Source organism: Macrotis lagotis, chromosome X, assembly GCF_037893015.1.
Source record: "Macrotis lagotis isolate mMagLag1 chromosome X, bilby.v1.9.chrom.fasta, whole genome shotgun sequence".
In the NCBI taxonomy this organism is placed as follows: Eukaryota; Metazoa; Chordata; class Mammalia; order Peramelemorphia; family Peramelidae; genus Macrotis; species Macrotis lagotis.
Window position 1 is genome coordinate 208234666 of NC_133666.1, and position 23840 is coordinate 208258505.

At 33.4% G+C, this 23840-nt stretch overlaps 1 protein-coding gene across 2 annotated transcripts in view; it reads left to right on the plus strand.

Annotated features, from left to right (window-relative positions):
- MEGF10 (multiple EGF like domains 10) overlaps window positions 1-23840 on the plus strand; it is a 165245-nt gene that overhangs the window by 125931 nt on the left and 15474 nt on the right. The window contains exons 14-22 of one of the 2 annotated variants that reach the window (XM_074199623.1): window positions 3030-3176; window positions 4715-4849; window positions 5276-5404; window positions 9987-10115; window positions 12127-12255; window positions 13719-13847; window positions 15560-15796; window positions 20406-20533; window positions 21799-21922. In XM_074199623.1, coding sequence (XP_074055724.1) covers window positions 3030-3176; window positions 4715-4849; window positions 5276-5404; window positions 9987-10115; window positions 12127-12255; window positions 13719-13847; window positions 15560-15796; window positions 20406-20533; window positions 21799-21922 — 1287 coding nt within the window. The remainder of the gene's footprint in view (window positions 1-3029; window positions 3177-4714; window positions 4850-5275; window positions 5405-9986; window positions 10116-12126; window positions 12256-13718; window positions 13848-15559; window positions 15797-20405; window positions 20534-21798; window positions 21923-23840) is intronic. The other variant, XM_074199624.1, reaches the window with a different exon arrangement.

Consider the following 23840-nt stretch of genomic DNA (forward strand, 5'->3'; position numbering starts at 1 on the left):
GAGACCCTTTTAAAACAGAATCATCCGTGTTCATTCTGATGTAGGGAAGTACAACCCCATAGTTCTGTTTCCTAGATCTAAGGGCTTACTTCTTCTTGGAGAAAGTGTTTTCCCCAAACTCATAGAAATCAGATTCAACCACTTTTTCTACAAGTCCAAGTATTATGCTTTTGTTCTTGGTGAAGTAAAAGATCTTTCTAAGACACAGGTAAGGTAATTTTTTAAACTCTGTTATACCAAATCTGCCTTTGTTATATTAACATCTTAAGTTGCATTAAAACAGCAGCAGGATATTCTAGTATTCACTGGTTGTTATGTGGCTATCTGCTTTGGTTGAGAACCAGACTGTAGAAACCACATCCTATGTCTACATGAGAGAGGATACAAATGTTGGCTTGTGGCCTGGAATAAAATGCTGCATTCCACTGTCTGGGTCAGGAGAGACAGGAATTGGCAATTCAAATCATCCTGCCTGACCTTAAACTTTTGAGAACTTCATAGGATATAACAGTGATTCTTGCATACATAATTACGTATGTGTGCCTATAGAGCAAGGGATTTTATATAGTGATTGAATCAATTTGTCTTATGAAAATCGATTGTAATTGTTGCTTATAGGCAACCCAGAATGACTCATCTTGGTAATTTTTCTATGCCTTCTGAGTTGGAACATTGATCTATAGTTATTTTAGCCCCCTGCATAATATACCTTGTTCTAAACATACAGCCTGGTATGAGCTCATATAGAGAAGACTGTTGAGGTTTCAAAAGCATATTATACATGAACTAAACACTTTAATCAAGGACACTGCTGGAAAAAAGCTGCAAATTTTTTAGCTCCAGCCTGAACACTTAATCATATACTACCCTGTCACAAGTGTGTGCATTTATAAGGGGGCTTCAATGATGCAAGGTATTGTTTTTAATTTGAACACCAACTTTTGAGCCAAGTGATTAAAATCATCTGAGGAAATTGTTATCTTATTTTTTCTCATTTTTATTCAGAAGGTATGTGACACACTGTCATTTGTCAGGGAGGTATTTTTCATGAAAGCAATGTGATTTTTGAGAAAAATACTCATTACAAATCAGAAAAACTTTACAAGTGCTTGAACTCTGTGATTCTATAAAAAGGAAATATATGCTCCAAATAGGGTTTCATGTGAGAGACTATTTTGACAGGGAAGATGATTATGCCAAGGTTGTAGAATTCAATATCAATGTTTTTTGAAGTCTGTTCCCTTCCAGTATTCTAGAGATTTAAATTGAGATAATTATTCTCATATGGTGCAGTTGCCTTTTTCTCCTCAAGCTTCACTCAGTTTCCCCAATAATATTTTAACCTCTTCAAGTAAAGAGCTAGTAATGCAATTTTCATTTCTACTGTATCTAGTAGATTCTTCCTGCTGGAAGAATAGGCCTTATCTCCATGAAGTGTTTCTCACCTCCACACAGTTGTGTCTATGTTTTTCTTGTTCCCCAAGAGAAAATATAAATAAGGCACAGAAATTCTTGATTTGTAAATTTGTATTTCTCATTTAAATTTAGAATCTCAACTCAAATCCTCAGCAAGCAAATTTTTCTTCTCAGTTTTGACTAAAAAGAGACAAATTATAGCAAACAGATTAAAATGACAATTTAAAGGATATTATCAGTATATATTCAACATAAACAATCCAGTCTTTCTCCAGCTACAGTACTGTACAAGGAGAATTGATATTTAAAATGATTAACCTATTTTCAGTCATAGAAGAAAATTCAATTCAAATAGGTATACAGGTTATATTTGGGACATATGGTATTGCAGAAATAACATTGGAATGCCAATCAAGAGACTGAATTTTAATGTATCTGCTACTCAGTAGTTGTGTGTCCTTCTGTGGGTCACCTAATATCCCTGAAACTCAGTTTCTTCATCTATAAAATGAAAATATTAGACTATAGGCTCTCTAAGGTCCATTCCATATCTGAAATTCAATGATTCTGTGATGGTATAATCACAAACACACACACACACACATTCTAGGAAAAAAATCAACAAATGTGTACAAATTGTTTTTACTTAACCTAATTTATTCAGAATGTATTTGTTCCTTGAGGATTCATTTCTGTATAAATGTATATGTGTGAATACCATGTGTTCCAAATATAACCTTATATTTAACAAAACTGAATTTTCTTTTATGACTAATATTGCAAGGTACTTTAAATATAAATTTTCATTGTAAGTCTATTCATCATGGTCTGTTGTAAGATCTATAAAGGAAAAAGTGGGAAAATTTGAGAGTAGATGAGATATGAGAAATGAGGGAAAGCAAGATAGACCAAGATAGGTAAGGCCAAGATTATGAATCTGAGACACTGGGAGGATAGATGGTTTTGATAGAAAAAAGAGAGTTTAAAAGAGGGAAAATGTAGTAATTTCCAATTATAGCAGAGATATTCTTTTCATCCTCTTGTTGCATAAGATCATAGATTTTAAAGCTAAAAGAAATTGTAAAGGCTATGCCTCCTCATTTTGCTAAGAAAGACCTAATCCTTGGAAAGGGTCTTGTCCATGGTTAAGCAGATTTCTTTATGTGGGGGAAAGAAACTCTAGTTTAGATTTTCATAATAACAAGAGGCTAGAAGTGGTATAGACTAAGGACCAAATAACACTAAAATAAAAATTGTCATAGTTTTGTTTCTATTTCTTATTATTCAATTATTTGTCAGACATGTCTAATTCTTCGGGACCCCATTTGGGATTTTCTTGGCAAAAGACACTGGAGTCATTTGTCATTTTCTTTTTCAGCTCATTTTGAGGATGAGGAAACTGGGGCAAAGAATGTTAAATGACTTGCCCAAGGTCACACAGCTAATAAGTGCCTAAGGCCAGATATGAACACAAGAAAAGCAGTCTTCCAACTCTAAGCTGGAAACTCTATCCACAGTGCCTTTAGCTTCTCTTTCAATGCCTTGCTTTCTATTTAATTGCCTCTGAATTAATTCCCATTGAAAAGATAACCCTATGTTTCAATTACTTGAAGGTATCCATTGTGACAGTGTGTGTGCTGAAGGGCACTGGGGCCCAAACTGCTCACTGCCCTGTCATTGCAAAAATGGGGCATCCTGCTCCCCTGATGATGGGATCTGTGAGTGTGCACCAGGTTTCAGGGGGACCACTTGTCAAAGAAGTAAGTAACTCATCAGGATTTTATTTCCTCCTTTTCTCTGGGGTCAGGATAAGGGAACCTTTTTATGCCAAGGGCCATTTGGATATTTATAATATCCTTTGCAAGCTATATTTGATCAAACATTTAGTTAATTCACCCCTAAAAAGTTCTTAGATTTATTGAAATTCAAGTCCTGCCTATGTTTGCCTTGACAATGTCAGACCAATACTGTTGGGATTGGAAATTCCCTGCCCCATCTCAGCCTTTCTAGGATGGCATAAAATTTTAGAAAATAGAGAAAAGAATTAGAGATTAGAATAAACCATCTAATTGGTCTCTGTATGCCTTGCTGAACTGATCAAAAGAAATTTCTTTATAATGTTTATTTTTTATTCTATCCTTAATTGTCCATTTAAGTAATCAGTCTACAAATATTTATATAGAGTAATTGACAATACCATTCAAATATTTTACTTGATCTTTATATCTTTTTAAAAAAAATTGTTATTTTTTCAAGATTTAAAATTTTTTCCATGTAAAGAGTTTTCAACATGCATTTTTTTGTAAGATTTTTGAGTTCTACCATTTTCTGTGGTGTAATCACGTACACACACACAGACACATACACACACACACATACACACACACAGATATTTGTGTTCTAGGGGAAAAAATCAACAAATGTATACAAATTGTTTTTATTCAACTTCATTTATTCAAAACGTATTTGTTCCCTGAAGATTCCTTTCCCTGTGTGTGTGTGTGTGTGTGTGTGTGTGTGTGTGTGTGTGTGTATGTGTGTGTGTGTGTGTATACTATGTATCACAAATATAACCTGTATATTTTACAAAACTGTTTTTTTTTTCTATGAATGATAATGCAGGGTAATCTCTTTAAATAGTGAGTAATCTGATGTAGGTTATTCATGTACAATCATTTTTACATCAGTCTTGCAAAGTGATAATAAGCCATTTGACCAGCAAATATTCTTTTTAGTCCATGATATTTGAAGTGATTCTGCAAGTGCCTTGCTGCCTTAACAGCCATTCTTACCTCTTATTACTATTCCTCATTAATCTAATGTTATGAGCAGCAATAGATGGTGGTAGATTGGTATTTATAAATACAGTTAGTATCAATGCAAATATTTGTGTATTGAAAAATTTTATAATGTGAAAGTAATTTGCAAGCTTAAAATAAACTCTATCTAAATGCAAAGCAAACCACTAAACCATCATTTTCTGTTAACCTGAAACCTTTTGAATAAGAAAAATCCCTCATATATTCTGCATTTCTTTTTCTGGTATTAGAGTTCTCGAAGAACAAATAATTGCAAGATGACGCAATTGTATTTGAAATGACCTTGTTGTTAATTGCTTTTTTTTTCATTATTAAAGATCATTACAGATCCTGGTTCTGTTCTCTTCAGAGAATTTTATGAGTCACTTCCAGCAACACAAACCTTTCCTCTTCTTTACTATTAATCTAAAATTTGATGTAGGAAATGAGGGGAAAAAAAGTCAAATGGAAAATTACCAGGATTTTTTTTTTGCTTTCAGTTTGCTTACCTGGGTTTTATGGACATCGTTGCAGCCAGAAATGTCCTCAGTGTGTGCACAGCAGTGGACCATGCCACCATATCACTGGACTATGTGACTGCTTACCTGGCTTCACAGGAGCTCTTTGTAATGAAGGTAAAGGCATTTTGCCAGTGGTAAATACAGTGACCAAAAATTCTCAAAGGAAGTAATTACATTAAACTATGTCTTTTAATAACCATTTAACTACAGCTTTTAAAAATATGCCTAGTTTTTGAGTTTAGGATTAGCCTGGCCCATTGCTTATGTTTCAAAAAACTATATATTTATATGTGCATATATTTGTACATATATATATAATATATATAATTTATTCTTTGAACTGACTACTTCCATTTGAGTGATAAATTCCTCAATAAAAAATATAAAGAAAAGCAAATTTTCTAGTGTTGGTGGCCTCTCACTGTGTTTTTTATTTATTATTGAGTTGCTTCCTCCACTTTCATTCATTTCAAAAATGAGAGTCAGAAAGACATAACAAAAATTTCAATCATTTAATAATAATTTATGATTTCTCTACAGTTTGTCCCAGTGGTCGATTTGGAAAAAATTGCGGGGGAATTTGCACATGTACCAACAATGGAACCTGTAATCCCATTGACAGATCTTGCCAGTGCTACCCTGGTTGGATTGGTAGTGACTGTTCTCAGCGTAAGTTTTAATATTTTTTTTAATAGAAGAAAATCTCTTTTTAGAAATTCATTAGCATCTATTTCCAAATAAAATTTTTTCACAATTATTATAAGACAATGTGATTAATTATGTGGCAAATTGTCTAAGAGTGAAAATTATCTTGGAATTTTCAGGACATCTGTGAGAATAAAATGAGATTAAAAATGAGATAAAAAAAGAATAAAATGAGAATATTTGTAAGGTCCTTTGCAAACCTTAATGCACTACATCAATACTAGTTATTATTATTTAGGAGACTGTTTTGTCATTGTACCATGCTAATAATCTATATGTAGATGACTATGAAATTTTAATCTCCTGAATGGAACTCTGAAACCTTAACCTCAAGGCTGCCTCCACAGTGCCAGCAGGGGTGCCTAGCTGCCTTTCAGCCTCTCCATGAGGCTCCATGTCACCTTCTCCAACTTACTTTCCTCAAAAAGGCACACAGATGACTGAGTGTGTGAATGTCAGTTGATTGTATAGGCGAACTTTCAGAATATCAGTAAATTTCCCTAGAGTTTCAAAACAACTATTATTAATTAAAATAACTTATAAATAAAGAGTAACTTAGATACTCAGGAAATCTTGTACTAGTTATTGTAAAATATACAATATACAGTCTTTGAAATCTTGACTACTTTCCTCTGTAAACAAGAGGAATCAAGAAATGTCTTTGTTGCAATTTTGCACAGCAACTTCTAGGTCAAGTTTGTCCAACCCTCAGCCCACGGACCACATGTGACCCTCAAAGCCCATTCAAATGCCATCAAAGAGGCATTATTACAGTTTATTATTATACTCATTGGTGATATGGGTTACATTGTAGTCATAAATAAATATTAAATCTTACACATGACATTTGACAAGTTTTTGGTGAGTGATGTGGCCCAGAAGAACTAAAAGATTGATCACCCATGATTTAGGTCATACAGTTCACCATGCAATTTAAACTTCATAACAGCAGTCAGACAAGCACCCTTTCATTAACAGACATTTTGAATAAGCCAATGATTTTTCTGATTTGGGCCAGAATCAGAAGTTATTCCACATTTCTGAGAAAGAATAATATAAAACTTTGAATTACCAATGTAGAGACAGAAAGACAACTCTGGGGGAAAAGAAGTTTTAGACATGAATATTTCTTGTGTGCTGTATTTATACAATATTTTTATTTGCCACCAGACAGTGTCATAGTTATCTTGGAGCTTTTTATTGACTCAGTGCTAATTCTGGGAAACATCTGGACACAGAGAAGCAATTCTGTTTCATAAAAAAGAAGCCAGAATGTTGTCAGAAACAACATTACACATTTTTTCTCTTCCAGTTTTCTTTATTTTGGATTTCTTTTCATTCCATTTCTGCATCAGAATGTGTTAGAAGGAGATCTGTACAATGATAGTAAAAGTGTTTGGCACCAGGAACAGAAGGATATTTCTTTTAAAGTTGCCTCCATAACCATCATAAAGAAGTTTTCTAGCTTGGTCAGAGGGCCTTCAGTCCTTTTGAAAATAATGATTTTCATAATTTGTTTATGAACTTCTAGCTATCATGGTACCTCCTTAGTATTTCTTCATATGACTTAATATATCTTGTCAGCTGAATAGCAGATATTCTACTAAAAGAAAAAAATGGCCTTGTGTGAAACATAGAAATTTGAGCAAATGAAAGTGATGGTTGTAAAGGAATAAATAGGGAAGTAGGGAAACAAACCCCTATTTCCAGATTGCATTTTTTTTTTTTTGCCAAGTAAAACTTAGTGATTGAGGTACATGGGAATTTGCATTTGTATTGGAACTGGTAATCCCAATGTAACTTTAGAAAAAAACCCAATGTAAATATTTAATGAAATGGCAGATGATGATAAAATATCACATAAAATATGCCTCCTTTATTTGGGTAAATGAGGTTGCAGAATTAAGAAGTTCACAACATTTTAGATGACTTTGCCTTGCATTTTGTTGTAATCTTTGGGGGAAAGCAATATATTAATCTGCATATTGAGGTAGCACAGTGATAAAATGCTGAGCCTGGAGTGAGGAAGACTCAATCAATGAGCACTTATTAAGTGTCTATTATGTGACAGGTCCTGTGTTAAGCATTGGGGATACAAAATAAAGCTCATAATCAAAAGGAGACAACATGCAAACAACTATTTCTAAACAAGCTATAAAATAGGATAAATAGGAAATAATGAATCAAGGGAAGGTATAAGGATTAAAAGGGGTTGGAAAAAGGCTTGTAGAATATGAGATTTTAACTAAGACTTGAAGAAAGCCTAGGACTGGGAGTTGGAGATGTGAGAGAGATATTATTCCAGGCCCAGGACGTTTAGAGACAAGAGATACAGTATCTTTTTTGAAGAACAAGTAAGAAGGCCAGTGTCACTGAATCAAGCCATATGCTTGGGAGCAATGGGAAGGGTTTGGGGATAAATGAACAGTCAGAGGAGGTAGGGTATGAAGAGCTTTGACCCTGGATTAAAATCCAGTTCCAGAGTCTAATTAGTTATTCAGGTCACCCTAGTCATGACACTTAAACTATTTGTCTAAGTTTCCTGTACTACAAAATAGGGATAATAATAGGACTGGTGGCAGGATCAAATAAAAAAATATTTGTAAAGTGCTAGCACATAATAAGCAGTTAGTAATACTTGTTTCCTCTTCCTAACAAATAAAGAACAAATGCTGCTTATGGGACCTTGGACAAATTAATGTACTTTTCCAGCCCTTGATTTTCTTATTTATAAACTAAAGGAGCCAGAAATGGCGGCAAAGATCAATAGTTCCTGCTATTAGGGAGGCAGAGGTTATTAGATAGCTTGAGTTTAGGAATTCTGAACTACAAAAAGACTAAAGTTGAAAGGATATTATCATTTAAGCCCAACATCAAAATGGTTCCTATGAGTAAAGAACCCCTGAGTTGCCTGAGGGGGCACTTCTTTTTTTTAATTTATTCATTTATTTTGAATTTTACAATTTTTCCCCTAATTTTGTTTTCCTCCCTATATGCCCCACAGAAGGCAATTCTGTTAGACTTTACATTGTTTCGTGCTATACATTGATCTAAGTTGAATATGATGAAAGAGAAATCCTATCCTTAAGGGGAAAAAATAAAGTATAATAAAGCAAAATTACATAATAACTTTTTTTTATTTTAAAATTTGCTCAGACTCCACAATTCTTTCTCTAGATACAGATGATATTCTCCATTGCAGATATCCCAAAATTGTGCCTAATTGTTGCACTGATGGAATGAGCAGGCCCATTAAGGTTGATCATCACTCCCATGTTGCTGTTAGGGTGTACAACATTCTTCTGGTTCTATTTATCTCGTTCAGCATCAGTTCATGCAAATTCTTCTTGAATTCCCATCCCTCCTGGTTTCTAATAGAACAATAGTGTTCCATCATATACATTCCCCAATTGATGGACATTCACTCAATTTCCTATTCTTTGCCATCACAAACAGGGCTCCTATTAATATTTTTGTACAAGTGATATTTTTACCCTTTTTCATAATCTCTTCAGGGTATAGACCCAGTAGTGACATTGCTGGATCAAAGGGTATGCACATTTTTGTTGCCCTTTGGGTATAATTCCAAATTGATGTCCAGAAAGGCTGGATGAGTTCACAGCTCCACCAACAATGCATTAGTGTCCTTAGGGGCACTTCTACCATGAGTGAGATAGTGAGACCAATTTCTAAATAAATAAATAAATACATAAACAAATAAATTAATTAATTAATGAATAAATGAATAAAAAAGATTGAACTAGATGTCACTAAAATTTGATATTCCTAAATCATATTGATATTTTATATTGCCAAGTTAGTGCTGCAGTCTAAATGTCAGAAATATTATAGGAAATTATTTTCACCTAGTTAACTCTTAAAACTTTAAAAATAATTATTTTATAAAGCCATTGTACTATACTACAGTATATTACTATACTATAGTAGGTATGATCCTGAAATGTTGCATATAGATAAACTTTTTGTAAATTGATTCACTTCTCTTGGTTCATTTTTTCATAGGGAATTTAACCTTATTTTCTAATTCATCTTTTGTTTCAGAACTATTTCTGCTTCTTCTTGCCATGTCTCCCCAAATCATTTTCTTTTTTAAAAATTATTTTATTTTTAATATTTTTTAGTTAATTTTGTATAAGCAAATACAGCAGGAAACCCTGGGGTATATGATCCTCTAATTAATATGGGTTTTTTTGTTTAGGTTTTCATGTAAGAGTAGCAACTCCATCTCAAGTACTTTAAAGTTTAGTAAACATTTTCCTTGATACTTCTAAGGGATAGATTAGAAAAGAATTGTTGTCCATTGTATAGATGAAGGAACTAAAATTCTAGTCTAGATAGTTGCTTAGGATCACCATTGAAAAGTAATTGAGGTAGGATTCAAACATGTCCTTTACCTCTAAGTCCAACTGTCACTATGCAAATGGAACATATTTATTCAGGAGAAATTGGGATATCTTAATGTTTTTATTTATTTTAAGATAAAATTCTCCCTTTCAGAAAACTAATACATTTCTCTTGGTTTCAGCCTGTCCACCTGCTCACTGGGGTCCAAACTGCATCCATACATGCAACTGTCACAATGGGGCCTATTGCAGCGCCTATGATGGAGAATGTAAATGTACCCCAGGCTGGACGGGTCTCTACTGCACCCAGAGTGAGCAAGTCATATTGTCTTTTGTTGGCCACGGTGCCATTCTTTGTGTGCCCCTTATTTGGTGACTAAATCTGCAATATAGAGATTTCCCAAATTTTAAAAAAAAGTCCTATTCTGTGAATTTGTTTGTAAATTGGTTATGTGGAAATCAAAATTCACTTTTCCAAAGGAACAATGTTATTAATTATGGTTAGGATTCCAAGCTATCCCTATTTAGTTCTGTGTAGCTAAAATATTTCATGTATGCATGAAAAAATAATTGTAGTAGAAAAAGTTATAAATGTATACTATTATCTATTGAGGGAGGATGGTTGGGCCTGTAATTTCATTTCTTTTGAGAATTCCTGCTGAGGAAATTCCATTACAAAAGCAGATAGATTTATAATTTTTGAGAATTTCCTGGGGCATTCAAAGGTTAAATCATCTGTCCAGAATGACAAAACCAATGTGTCAGAGTCAAGAGTTAAACACAAGTCTTTGTGGTTTCATATGCCAAATTTCTTCTTATTAAAATAATATAAAGGATTAAGATTAATTATTCATTAAAATTATTAATAGGTTGAGTTGGAAGTTTCAGGATGCAATAACCATGTTTTGGGTATATGAGAATGTTTGTAAATTGGATGCTTATATTCCTAGATTTTTTTTTACTTTTTAAATCTCAGTTTCATTCATACTCTTTTTTTCTTTTTTTTTGGCAAGGCAATGGGGTTAAGTGACTTTCCCATGGTCACACAGCTAGGGAATTATTAAGTGTCTGAGGCCGGCTTTGGACTCAGGTACTCCTCACTTCAGGGCCTGTGCTCTATCCACTGCTTCACCTAGCCGCCCCTCATACTTTCTCAATAGACATACTCCTATATAGTGTCAGATATTGAGTAGACTAGAGGGGATCTTCCTCAGTTGTAGAAAATATTCCTTAACTAAACTTATTTTAGATTTTTTTTTAATTAACAAAACTTTAGGCTGCAAATCATGGTATATTCTTGAGCATGTCTTAAAAATGACTTGACCATATCTGCATGTCTTGGCCCCAAGTTACTTGACTTTAAGAAGAAATCTCAGTTTCTTCATGTGAAAAAATGAGGATCTTCCAACTTGTCCAAACTTTCCCATAGGTTTATGAGGAAATTTTAAAGCATTGTATAAATGTGAATTACAATGACTATGGGGATTGTGGATGCTGCAGGGTGTGTGTGTGTGTGTGTGTATAAATCTAGTTTTGGAAATCACCATCATACAAGGTAAATTTAAATTTTATTTGTAGAAAAGATTTCTAAAATCCTGAATCTAACTCTTTAAGCTTAATTTACTAACTTATATAAACCAAAGGAGTCTCTAGATGACTTGAGCAATAGTTTTTTCTCACATAAAGAGCATTGGCAAGCACTACTTGAATTAACTGCATCAATCCTTTCTTACAAAGATACCTTTAAATATTTGTCTTCATGTTCTACCAATGTGATATTCTTTTCTTATTACAGATGAAAGTTGATAATTTCAATACTGGGGAAAAGGGGTTAGTCGGTAGTTATTGTTTTAAAAAAATATTTTGGAGGATTTAAAGCAATGTGATGAAGTAGCAACCCCTTCCCCCATACTTCCATAAGTTTGCTTTAAAAAAACTATAGGAAGGGGCAGCTAGGTTCAGTGAATAGAGCACCAGCCCTGGAATCAGGAGGACCTGAGTTCAAATGTGGCCTCAGACACTTATTACCTAGCTCTGTGACCTTGGACAAGTCATTTATCCCTATTGCCTTGCCAAAAAAACCCTCAAAAAAAAGAGGAGTTATGTTCAACTATTATAACAATGGTGATGCTTCTTGCTAGTGCTTATAAGAACTGTGACTTTATACTCAAATAACATCTATGAGAGGTTTTGTGTATTATTGTTCTTTTCTTACTTTTTCATCATCTGGTATCTACTGAATTAGAATAATTCTTTCTGGACTTATTTCTATTTCACTCCTATTTCTTCCTTTGATCCCCTTCACCATTATTTATCCCAAAGGATGTCCTCTGGGGTTTTATGGAAAAGACTGTGCATTAATTTGCCAATGCCAAAATGGAGCTGATTGTGACCATATCTCAGGGCAATGCACCTGTAGGACTGGATTCATGGGAAAACACTGTGAACAGAGTGAGTATAAAAATATCTAACACTATGAAAGTACAGTTTTAATGAGATTTATTTTAACTGCCTACTTGCACCTGAGAGACTTGCAGGCAGAGATCCTTTTTTTAAGGTGATTGAACTGGAATCATTTTTGCTTCAAACACTTCCCTTCCTGAGATGCCCTTCAGATTCTTGCTGGCCTAAATTTGTCATGATTCATTCTCCTGATCACTTCTTGTTATTCTGAGACTGGAGGAAATAACATATAAAACTGAATTCAAGTTTTTCTTTCTGTTCTTAGAACCCTGATCTCTTCTTCTACTGTCTCATTTTATGTACTAGGCATCTTTAAAATATGGACCAGAGAAGATTATAATAGATAATAAAATATAATATACTATAGTATAATATAACAATGTAATTAATATAATATAATCTCAGATTATAGCAACTTTAGTCTTTAGCTTACTTTTCCAGGTTTCTTCTTTGATAACTTTAATTTAGTTGCCTGATAAGGATAAGATAGGACAAAGTGGTGAGAAAGAACAACTAAAGCTTCATCATTGTCTTATAATGAATGATATATTCCTATGCATTCCACCTTTCCTTATCTAACTTCTCCTTTGTTGCGCTCTCAAAGAAAATATACTATTCTGTCCTGTTGGATCAGGGCAAGATATGTCTGTAGACTTTTCAATTACCAGGAATAAAGCTGATACCATGAAAAAGGGTTCTGAGAAAAATTGAAATCTGAAGGCTTTTTGATACACTGGCCAACAACACTGAATTGGCTCAGAGCAGATGATTTGGCCTTCTTACACTCTTCTTTGGTTCAGCTGCTGAATTACATGCATGATTGCAAGCACAATCTTTTCAGATATTTAAAATATATTTATGTATATCTATAATAATTATTTTGCTGAAACTTCTAGAAGAATGGAAAGTTTGATAAATACTTTTTAAAATTAATTACTTGATGTGTAACTCTATATTTTAAAAATCTTCTCTCAGTGTTCTTTTTGTAGACAGGGACCTAAATGTTGAGTAAAAACTCTGATGACTTCACATTGCCCCCTGCTGCTCAGTTATTAAAAATTTCTGGATTTTTGAATGAATTTTTAGATTAAGCATGTCAATGTAGTGGGTTAGAACTACTGTCCCAAGTCCAAATCACATTAAATAAGATTGTACATTCAAACTCATTCTTATAATTCCAGTTTTCAGATTTCTAAGTCAAAAAAGTAAACTCTAAATTTAAGACATTCTCTGTGAAATTAAGACTGCCTAGAAAAAAGCTATTCTTCATGCTTTTTAGAGTTTATAACCATTACTTTAAAATTTCTTTTGTAGAGCTGGGATGAATTAGAATTCATACAATAAAATGTTTTGTTTTGACTTTTTCCTAAGCAAAGCATTAGGTCTTCATTTATCTAGTAAAGCTCCTACTAATTTGTTCCATTTCACATTTGATTCATTTTCTTCTTCAGAGTGTCCCTCAGGAACATATGGCTATGGCTGTCGACAGATATGTGACTGTCTAAACAATTCTACATGTGACCACATCACAGGAACTTGTTACTGCAGCCCAGGCTGGAAGGGTATAAGATGTGATCAAGGTAAATAAGATTGATGGGTAGTAAAAGGATTTAGAAAATTTCTGTGACATTGCACAGTATTTACACATATAATTTTCATTTTCTTAATTAACATGGTTTTATATTTTTTTGCCTTGCTTATAGTTTACCATAATCACATTTGTCTTAAAATATTCCTTGATCATATTATTATTAGCCACTTAACACTATTCACTATGACACATTACAATCACTGTTATTATTCACTATAACATTTTTGTGTGTGTGTGGAAAATGGGGGGGGGAGAAACTTGTCTATGCTATGTATGAAAATCTCCTTTTTTATACTAAAACAAATTTGTGGAAACAAAAAAAGTTAATGCATAAAATCTAATCTAATTCCTCAAATTATAATTGAGCAAACTTAGGCCAAAGAACATCTTAGCTGGATTTAAAAGACAGAGAAGGATCAAAATCTTGATTCTTTATTCTATATCTTTCACTCTTTCTACTGCTTCCCCTTTGAACAGATAGACCTATTTTATTCTGAATTTTGACTCCTAGCAATCACTAGAAGTCTTATGTAATATTAATACACTACATCCTGCCACTGAGTTACCATTCAAAAATAATTTAGGAATTAAAGAAGGATGCTATCCACCTACTATATTGTCTTCCATAACAAATTATTTTTGCTTTACCATAGACCCCTTCTTGGACAGCAATCTAACATGGAAAATATCATGGCCAGGAACATTATCTTTCAAAGAAAGATAGATGAATTCATTGAGGCAGCTAGATTATATAGTGTACAGTATGCATTGTTGGATCTGGAGTTAGGAATATCTGAATTACTTATGCATCACTTAACCTTTGTTTGCTTCAGTTTCCTCAAATGTAAAATGGGCATAATATCAGCTCCTACTCAGATTTGTGAAGATCAAATGAAATAATATTTGGAAAGCACTTACAATTTCTGTCCCATAATAGATGATAAATTGTCATTCCCTTTCCTTTTTTCTCCATGTGACTGTGGAATAAGATAGATAAAAAATTTTTAGATAATATTTTAAAATTGTTTTAAGATTTTATTTTTCTCTTTATTTTTCCCAGTTACATGCAAAGATAACCTTTGACAATCATCATTTTGCAAGATTTTGAGTTCCACATTTTTCTACAACCCTTTCTTCCTTCCCCCCCTCCATGGCAGCAAACAATCTGATATAGGTTATCCATGTAAAATCATGTTTAACATATTTCCCTTTAGGCATATTGGAAAAAGAAGAATTAGAACTAAGTAGATCAGATTTTAAGTGATATTATCCTTACAGAGGGAGAGGAAAATACTGTTGTGTTTCCTGAAATGTTTAAGATAGACTAGTTTTAATAATTCTAGCAACTTGATCTCTTAAGAATTTTATGTGTATATATATATATATACATATATATATATATGTATATATATATATACATATATATATATGTATATATATATATATATATGTCTATATAGTCAAGGAATCTCTCAATCAAATTAAGCTCTCCTGGGTTTAATCTAGGTTATCTCCTTCATGGGGGGGGGGGGTGGATTTCTCTGGACATAGATATATTCCTGGGGTAAATGAAATTTGTTATTTTTTGCTCTTATATTTTCAGAAACTTCAAAGTAAACATTTTATGAATTGAAATCACCCAGAAATCTCTCGTATTTTGCTCATCATAATCACTTGTGTCCCTCTTTTTTCTTTTTCTAGCTGGTATTCTAATAGTTGGAAACTTGAACAGTTTAAGCCGGACAAGTACTGCTAACCCTACTCATTCTTATCAGATCGCGGCTATTGCAGGCATCATTATTCTTGTTTTGGTTGTGCTCTTCCTACTGGCACTGTTCATTATTTATAAACACAAACAGAAAGAGAAAGAATCAAATATGCCGGCAGTTACCTATACTCCTGCTATGAGGGTCATCACTGCAGATTATAGTATTTCAGGTAAGACTATTTCACATAAGATGTGAGGGATTTTACTCTTTTCAAAGATAATAAAAGCCAAGGCTTTACTCTCTTAGATTTTTTTTCTACAAGCCTATTCAGAATCTCCCAAGATGTAAGAGACCGCACAAACCTTCTTTCTCAGCCTGGAGAAAGGCTTTCTCAGCTTCAGACTACAATGAACCCAACAAATGGTTTATCTGACCTTTGCTTGAAGCACTTCTGCATTGGGGAGGGAGAGATATAAAAAAATGAAATTTTAAAAAAAGAGTTAGGAAATTTTTCCTCTCCATTCAGCCTTTTACAAATCCCCCTCACTGATCCCAAGTCTGCCTTCCATGGATAATAAGAATAAGTCTGATTCCTTTTCTATTTGACAATCCTTCAAAATCATGTTTTTCACTCCTCTTTATATGGCATTTCTTCCAGACTCCTCAATATCTTGGTTATGCTTCCCTATTCTCCTCCAGTTTGTCCTCCCCTTCTAAAATGTGACACCTGAACTGCACAAAATATTTCAGATAAAGTCTAATTGACTTTATGGAGTACATACAGTAAGGTTACCTTGTTTTTAACCTTATGACTCTTTTATTGCAACCTACCATGCATTAGTTCATTTTTCTACCATATCACATTTTTTTTTAGGTTTTTGCAAAGCAAATGGGGTTAAGTGTCTTGCCCAAGGCCACACAGCTAGGTAATTATTAAGTGTCTGAGGTCAAATTTGAACTCAGGTACTCCTGACTCCAGATCCAGTGCTCTATCCACTGTACCACCTAGCCACCTCCATATCACATTTTTGATTTCTTTTTTTAGTTAAACCCACTATTGCTTTCTAGTTATACCTGCCTCTCTTTATTCTTCTGAAGTTGTTTTTTTGAACCAAATGTCTACCCCTTATTAAATTTCATTGTATTAGACTTGAGGATTATTATGTAATCATGTTGTACATTAACAATTCTTTTTAGCATTAGGTCATTTATAAATTTATAAATACACCAATTATGTCTTTATCAAAAGTGCTCATTAAAATGTTAAACAATAAAAAGCCAATGCAGATTCCTGGGTTATTAAAATTTAGACTTCTTTTGAAATTGAAATCTAACCATTATAGATTTTGTATGACTAATCATTCTATCTGTCCTGAATCAATCTAAATATATTCCTTCATTAAGAAGTCAAGAAATTTGATAAAGGTATACATGTGCAGTCATAGGAAACATATTTCCATATTTATCATGTTATGAAAGAAAATAGGCCCCTACCCAAAAAAATGCACTCCAACAGTGCATTAGGGCACCAGTTTCCTCATACTCCCTTGAATATTTGTCATTTTCCTTTTCTGACATATTAGCCAATATGATCAATGTGAGGTAATACCTCAAGACTTATTTTAATTTATATCTCATCAATAGAGATTTAGAACATTTTTATATGACTAAAGATAATTTTGATTTCTTTACCTGAAAACTACCTGTTCATATTCTTTGATCATTTATCAATTGAGGAGTTATATTATAAATTTTATTCAGCTTTCTATATGTTTTAGAAATGAGGCCTTTACCAGAGAAGCTTTCTATAGCCCCCCCTCAATTTTCTCCTTTCTTTCTTTCTAATCTTAGCTGAAATTATTCATTTTATATCCTATGATGTTCTTTATCTCATTTATCCTAAATTCTTCCCTTATTCATAGATGTGACAGGTAAATTATTCCATGTTCCCCTAATTTGCTTATGGTATCACACTTTATATCTAAATTATCCACCCATTTCAACCCATGTTTATGCCATTTCTTCAAAATCTGAATCTTTGCATTTTTCAAACACAAGATTATTATGGTCATTTAATACTTTGCATTGTGTACATAATCTATTCCATTGATCCACCATTATATTTCTCAGTTAATACCATATTGTTTTGATAATTACCACTTTATTATAACTTTTGAGATCTGGTAAAACTGGGCCATCTTCCTTCACGATTTTTTTCACTAATTCTCTTGATGTCCTTGACCTTTTGTTTTTCCAGATGAATCTTATGATTTTCTCTAGCTTTATAAAATAATATTTTGGTAGTTTTATTTGTATGGCACAAAATAAGATTATTAATTAAGGTAGAATTATCCTTTTCATTATATTGGCTTAACCTATCCATGAGTAATTAATATTTGTATGAAAAAATATTCTGAAGTTGTGTTCATTTGGATCCTGGATTTGTTTTGGCAGGTAGTTTCCCAAGTATTTTATATTGTCTATAGTTTTTTTAAATAGAATTTGTCTTTCTATCTCTTACTACTGAACTTTGTTAGTAATATGTAGAAATGGTAATAATTTATGTGGGTTTATTTTATATCCTATAGTATTGCAAAAGTTATCATTTCAAATAGTTTTTTACTAGATTCTCTAAGTATACCATCATATCACCTGCAAAGAGTGATAGTTTTGTTTCCTTATTGCCTATTCAAATTTCTTTGATTTGCTTTTCTTTTTTATTGCTATAGATAGAATTTCTAGTGTAATATTGATCAATAGAGGTAATAAGGTGTAACCTTGCTTAAACCCTGATCTTATTGGGAAAACTATAGCTTTTCCCTTGTACAGATAATACTTGTTGTTGCTTTTAGATAAATACTACATATCTTTTTAAGGAAAACTCCATTTATTCCTATGCTTTCTGTTTTTAATAGTGTTATATTTTGCCAAAAGACTTAATCATCTATTGAGATAGTCATGATTTTTGTTGTTTTTGTTATTGATTTGGTCACTTATGCTGATAGTTTTCCTAATATCAAACCAGCCCTGCATTCCTGGTATAATTACCACCTGGTCATAGTGTATGGTCTCTGGGATATATTGTTGTAATCTCCTTGGTAATAAGTTATTTAATATTTACTAGGGAAATTAGTCTGTGATTTTCTTTCTGTTTTTGCTCTTCCTAGGTTGGGTATCAGCACCATATTTTTGTCAAAAAAGGAATTGCCTATTCTTTGGCTTCTTTAATTATTTTTCCAAATAATTTATAGAGAATTGTAATTAATTGTTCCTTAAATGTGAATTCATCTTGTCCTAGACATTTTTTCTTGGAAAAATTGATAGCTTATTCAATTTCTTTTTTTAGGGTTTTTTTGCAAGGTAAATGGGGTTAAGTGGCTTTCCCAAGGTCACACAGCTAGGTAATTATTAAGTATCTGAGACCGGATTTGAACCCAGGTACTCCTGACTCCAGGGCTGGTGCTTTATCCACTACCCCACCTAGCTGCCCCAATTTCTTTTTATAAAATAGGGTATTTAGTCTTCTAATTTCTCTTTTGTTAATCTGGGCAATTTAGGTTGTCAGATTTATTGGCATTTAATTGGGCAAAATATCTCCTAATAATTATTTTAATTTTCTCTTAATTCTTTTTAATTTTTGATACTGGTAATTTGATTTCTTTCTTTCTAAAAAAATAACCAAATTAGCCAATGGTTTATTTATTTAATTGGGGTTTCTTCATAGAAGCAGTTCCTAGTTTTATTTGAATAGAAGTTTTACTTTCAGTTTTATTAATCTCTGCTTTGATTTTCAGTATTTCCAATTGGATATTTAATTTTGTACTCTTTCAAATTTATTTCTAGTTGCATGCCAGATTCACTGATCTATTCTTTTACCAATTTATTGATGTAAACATTTAGAGATAAATTTTTCCCTGAGTACTGAGTTGACAGAATTTCACAAAATTTTGCAAAGGGTGTATAAGTTTTTGATTTTTTCAAGATTGTTTGATCCAAGGATCAGTCTCTGCCCTGTGTTCTAGTCTATAAGAGACCCCAAGTACTGTTTTCTGCCCAGGAATTGTGACCAGGAATTTCCCTCCTCACTTGTAGCCCTATGCTCTGCTGCATTATTTTCTTCCTTCTCACCTGAAATTGCAATATGGATCCCTGTGTGGGCAAGGCAACAGGGTCCTACACCCAGTGCCAACTAAGAGTTTCCCATAATCTCCTGACCAGTTATTCAACCTTCTTACTGCCTGGAGTGAGAGTTGTAGAAGTCACTGTTTCCACAGATTCACTTGCTCCTAAAACTTGCTGCTGGCCTGCACCAGTATGGTCCACTACTGGCTGCCTTGAGCACATTCTGGAACCTTGCTGCTGGCTTGTCTTGGGGTTCAGGGTCTCATTACTGTCTTGTTTCCTCACTCCTGGTGGGGCTACTTCTTGCTCACATAGGGGATTGGGTCCTCGCTGCTGGCTTGCCAATGAGGCATAAGGACTTCATTCTCCTCTTACTCTAGTGAAACAGACTGTTCTTGCATTCTTGCCAACTTTTTAAGTTGTCTTAGACTGGAATATTGTTTCACCCCATTCTTTTGTTGATTTTGCCACTCCAGAATTTACTTTTAGTCATTATTTTAAAGTTGTTGGATGGTAATTTAGGAGAGGTTAGTTAAGTCCCTACCTTTACTTTGCCATCTTGGTTCTGCCTCTCACCTCTACAATGACCTGCTAGCGTAGATTTTTTTTTTCCATCTTGGTATCAGTACAGCCCTTTGATCATCTCCCAGTTCTTATTTTGTTTTTTACAGTTAACAGTCAACATCAGTTTTAATCATTTTCTTGTCTCTTTCCAGATACTCTTCCTCAATGTAATGCTGGAAACACCAATAATCATTATTTTACCAACCCCAGTTACCATACACTCACTCAGTGTTCTACATCACCTCGTGTCAACAACCAAAATAGGATGACGATTGGAAAGGTAAAATAATCGATATCCCATCAGGTGGTTACATAGACATAAAAGCAGAACTTGAAATCCTTTAGCATGGTCATTTCTATGTATGACTACAAAATAGTTTGTCTTTGAAACTCTATAAAATTATCTTTTTATTTTTATTTCCAGTTCTCACTTTTCTTTTCTCCCCTATTCTGTAGCATTCAATATCTTTGTACTATGCTCTAACTTCCAGAATTCATTATTTCAGTGCCCATTCAAATCTGTCCTTCTTCAGAGTGCCCTTTACTCTAGAATTAGAGAAGAAATAGAATAGGTTCCTCATTACAAGCTCATGGATGAAATCACAGATCCAATTTAAAACCAAATATACAAGGCACTATGCAAGGCACTGGTGATCAAAAGACAAAAAATTAAATAAACTCTTCCCTCAGGAAAATTATATGCTATTGATCAAATTAATTTAAATAGCCTTTAAACTTCCAAAGAATATTTTTGTTTTATTATAGTACTAATGATGGTAGCAGTCATTTCTTTACATTTATATAGCATTTTTTTGTTTTTTTGTTTTTAGGTTTTTTGTAAGGCAAACAGGGTTAAGTGGCTTGCCCAAGGCCACACAGCTGGGTAATTATTAAGTGTCTGAGACCAGATTTGAACCCAGGTACTCCTGACTCCAGAGCCGGTGCTTTATCCACTACGCCACTACGCCACCTAGCCACCCCCATTTATATAGCATTTTGCAGTACATAAGGCCCTTCTTATATAAATTAACTCAATTAAACCTTACAATAACCTCATATAATAAATTATTGACCTCATTTCATAGAAGGGGAAATTGCAACTGACTTAGAGAAGCTTAACGACTTATTCAAGGTGCCTCAGACAAGAAGTGACAGAGCTAGAGCTAGAATTTGATTTTCTGACTTAGTCCAGACCTCTTTTCACTCTAAGACAGCTGACCCAAATGAATTAATCCAGGGTCAAACACTGTAGCACAGAATCATAAATTTCAAATATTTATAGGGATGAGAGTTTGAGATAAGGATTAAAATATAACTAAAGGCTTTGTCTGCCTTCTGTAAGGCTCTGTTCATTATTCACAGAATCATTGAACCATGGAGTTGAAAAAACTAAATAACTAGAGGCAATCTAGCATAACCTATTACCCACTGAATCACTTCTACAATATACCTGAAAAGTGTTCCTTTGCTTAAACACTTCCCTCAAACTCTTAATACAGGACTAAATTGTACTCTTTCACCCAAAATTCTTTTCATTTTTAATAGTCAAAAAACAACCAGATGTTTGTGAACATAAAAAATGTGGATCCTGGAAAGCGAGGGCCTATTGTGGACTACACAGGGACACTCCCAGTAGACTGGAAACATGGCGGCTTTCACAATGAACTTGGTAAGTCAAAATGACTGAACTTCTTAGCAATCCTCTTCATCATTTAAAGCAATTATACGAAACTATTTTAGGGAAGGTAATAAACATTTATTAAGTTTATACCCAGCACTGTTCAAGGTGCTTAACAAATATTATCTTATTTGATTCTCATAATGATCCTCAGAAGTAGGTGTTAGTATAATCCCCATTTTACAGTTGAGGAAACTGAAACAGAGGTGAAGTGACTTGCTCAGGGTCATACAAATAGGAATTGTCTGAAGCTGGATTTGAATTCAAGCTTGCCAGACCCCAGGCCTAGGATTCCAACCACTGCACCCCATATTTTCCTCTGAAATATAAATGTAACATGACTAGAAATTGATCTCTTTCTTTCTGTGCTAGGAAAAGAAATACCAATCATTCAGCTAAAAAAAAAAGCAAAAAACAAACAAACCAAAACCTATGTTTTAATGTTTTGAATTTATCTCTGGGAAAAAAAAAGATTTTATTTTGGCATTACAAAGTAGTTATTTTCTCTGTCATCTGGCATGTCTACAGAATAAATGAAACAAAGTAAACATAGAAGAATATCTTATTCAAAGTAGTGAATAATAATATCCTTTCATTACAGCACTTTCCCATCAGTAATATTTTAACTTCTCAAGTGCTATTAGCTCCTTGACTTTCCTGAAAAGTTTATTCCTCAAATTAGAAAGTTCCCACTATTATTAGCAATTAAATATCCTATTTTTATATATGCTTCCCCATTTTAATGTAACCTAGCAGGCTTTTAGTGAAATGACTCAGAATGCTGAATTGGTTGCAGGAAGGAGAAGTCTAAATACATTGAAATTTCAATTCCTATAGATTCTTATTTGTAAGTATAGGGTAGCAACCCCTCCTGAGCTATTTCCCAATTGCTTTAGTAGACTGGGTAGTTAACCCTGAAGTGCTTGGCAATTTCTAGTACTTTCCCTCACAAGTGTCCAAAGTTAGCCAGAAAGACTAAATTAGCTTTTAGTTGAGAGATATTTAATAAGCAGGGATAATAAGAACAGTTGGTAAAAAATCAATTTCCTCAAAATTTGGGACACACTCTACCATATGTATATATGGAGTCAAAGGGAAAATGGGTTGAAGCTTAGAAGCATTATGTGGCAAAGGAGAAATTCACAGCTCCTGGTTAAATAAAATACAGTTTCTTCCTTCCTAGAATCCTTACGTGATTTCCCTCAGGAATGTTGAGGATCATGCAGAATTCTGAAGTTGTACTTCTTTCTGGCTATCTTTCCTCCATGAATCCAGTTTGTTCTCTCTCAACAACAGGCTGAATGCATTATTTGTATCTATGTGTTTCTGATCCAGTGTCTCTGATGAGATAAGTTTAATGAAGAAGGAAGGGAGAATACATTTCTCCTGAGCTCATTCAAAGGGCCCTGCTGCCCTTTGTGGGTACAAAGGTTTGGTTTCTTAAAGCCTTCCCAAATCTTAACTACCAAATATTCTTATATAATATATATAGATATAGAGAAATGTCAAATTCTTTCAACTTACACCAATATATTTTGTTATCTGATTTCATTCAGTGGTGCAAAGCTCTTTTCTCCTTCCTATCCTGATTAAGTAGCTTGTTCAAACCTAGTTTAATACCTTTGATTAATTGATTAGAGGTGGTATCTTGGCACTTTCATGTTTTATGTCTATTTTACATATTTGATTGCTTAATTGATTTGGTAGATCAGTCAAAGTGGCTAATCACTTGATAAAGATTTCATGACATAGATATGTTGTTAATTATATTAATTGAGCAGGGGGGATGTGAAATTCACATCTAACACTAGTAAACAATAGTAATTTGGAGGATTAATCCCTAGACAAGTTTGGCTCTAGCTGAATAATAATTTATGACCTTGTGATGGGAAAATAGATCCTTAAATGA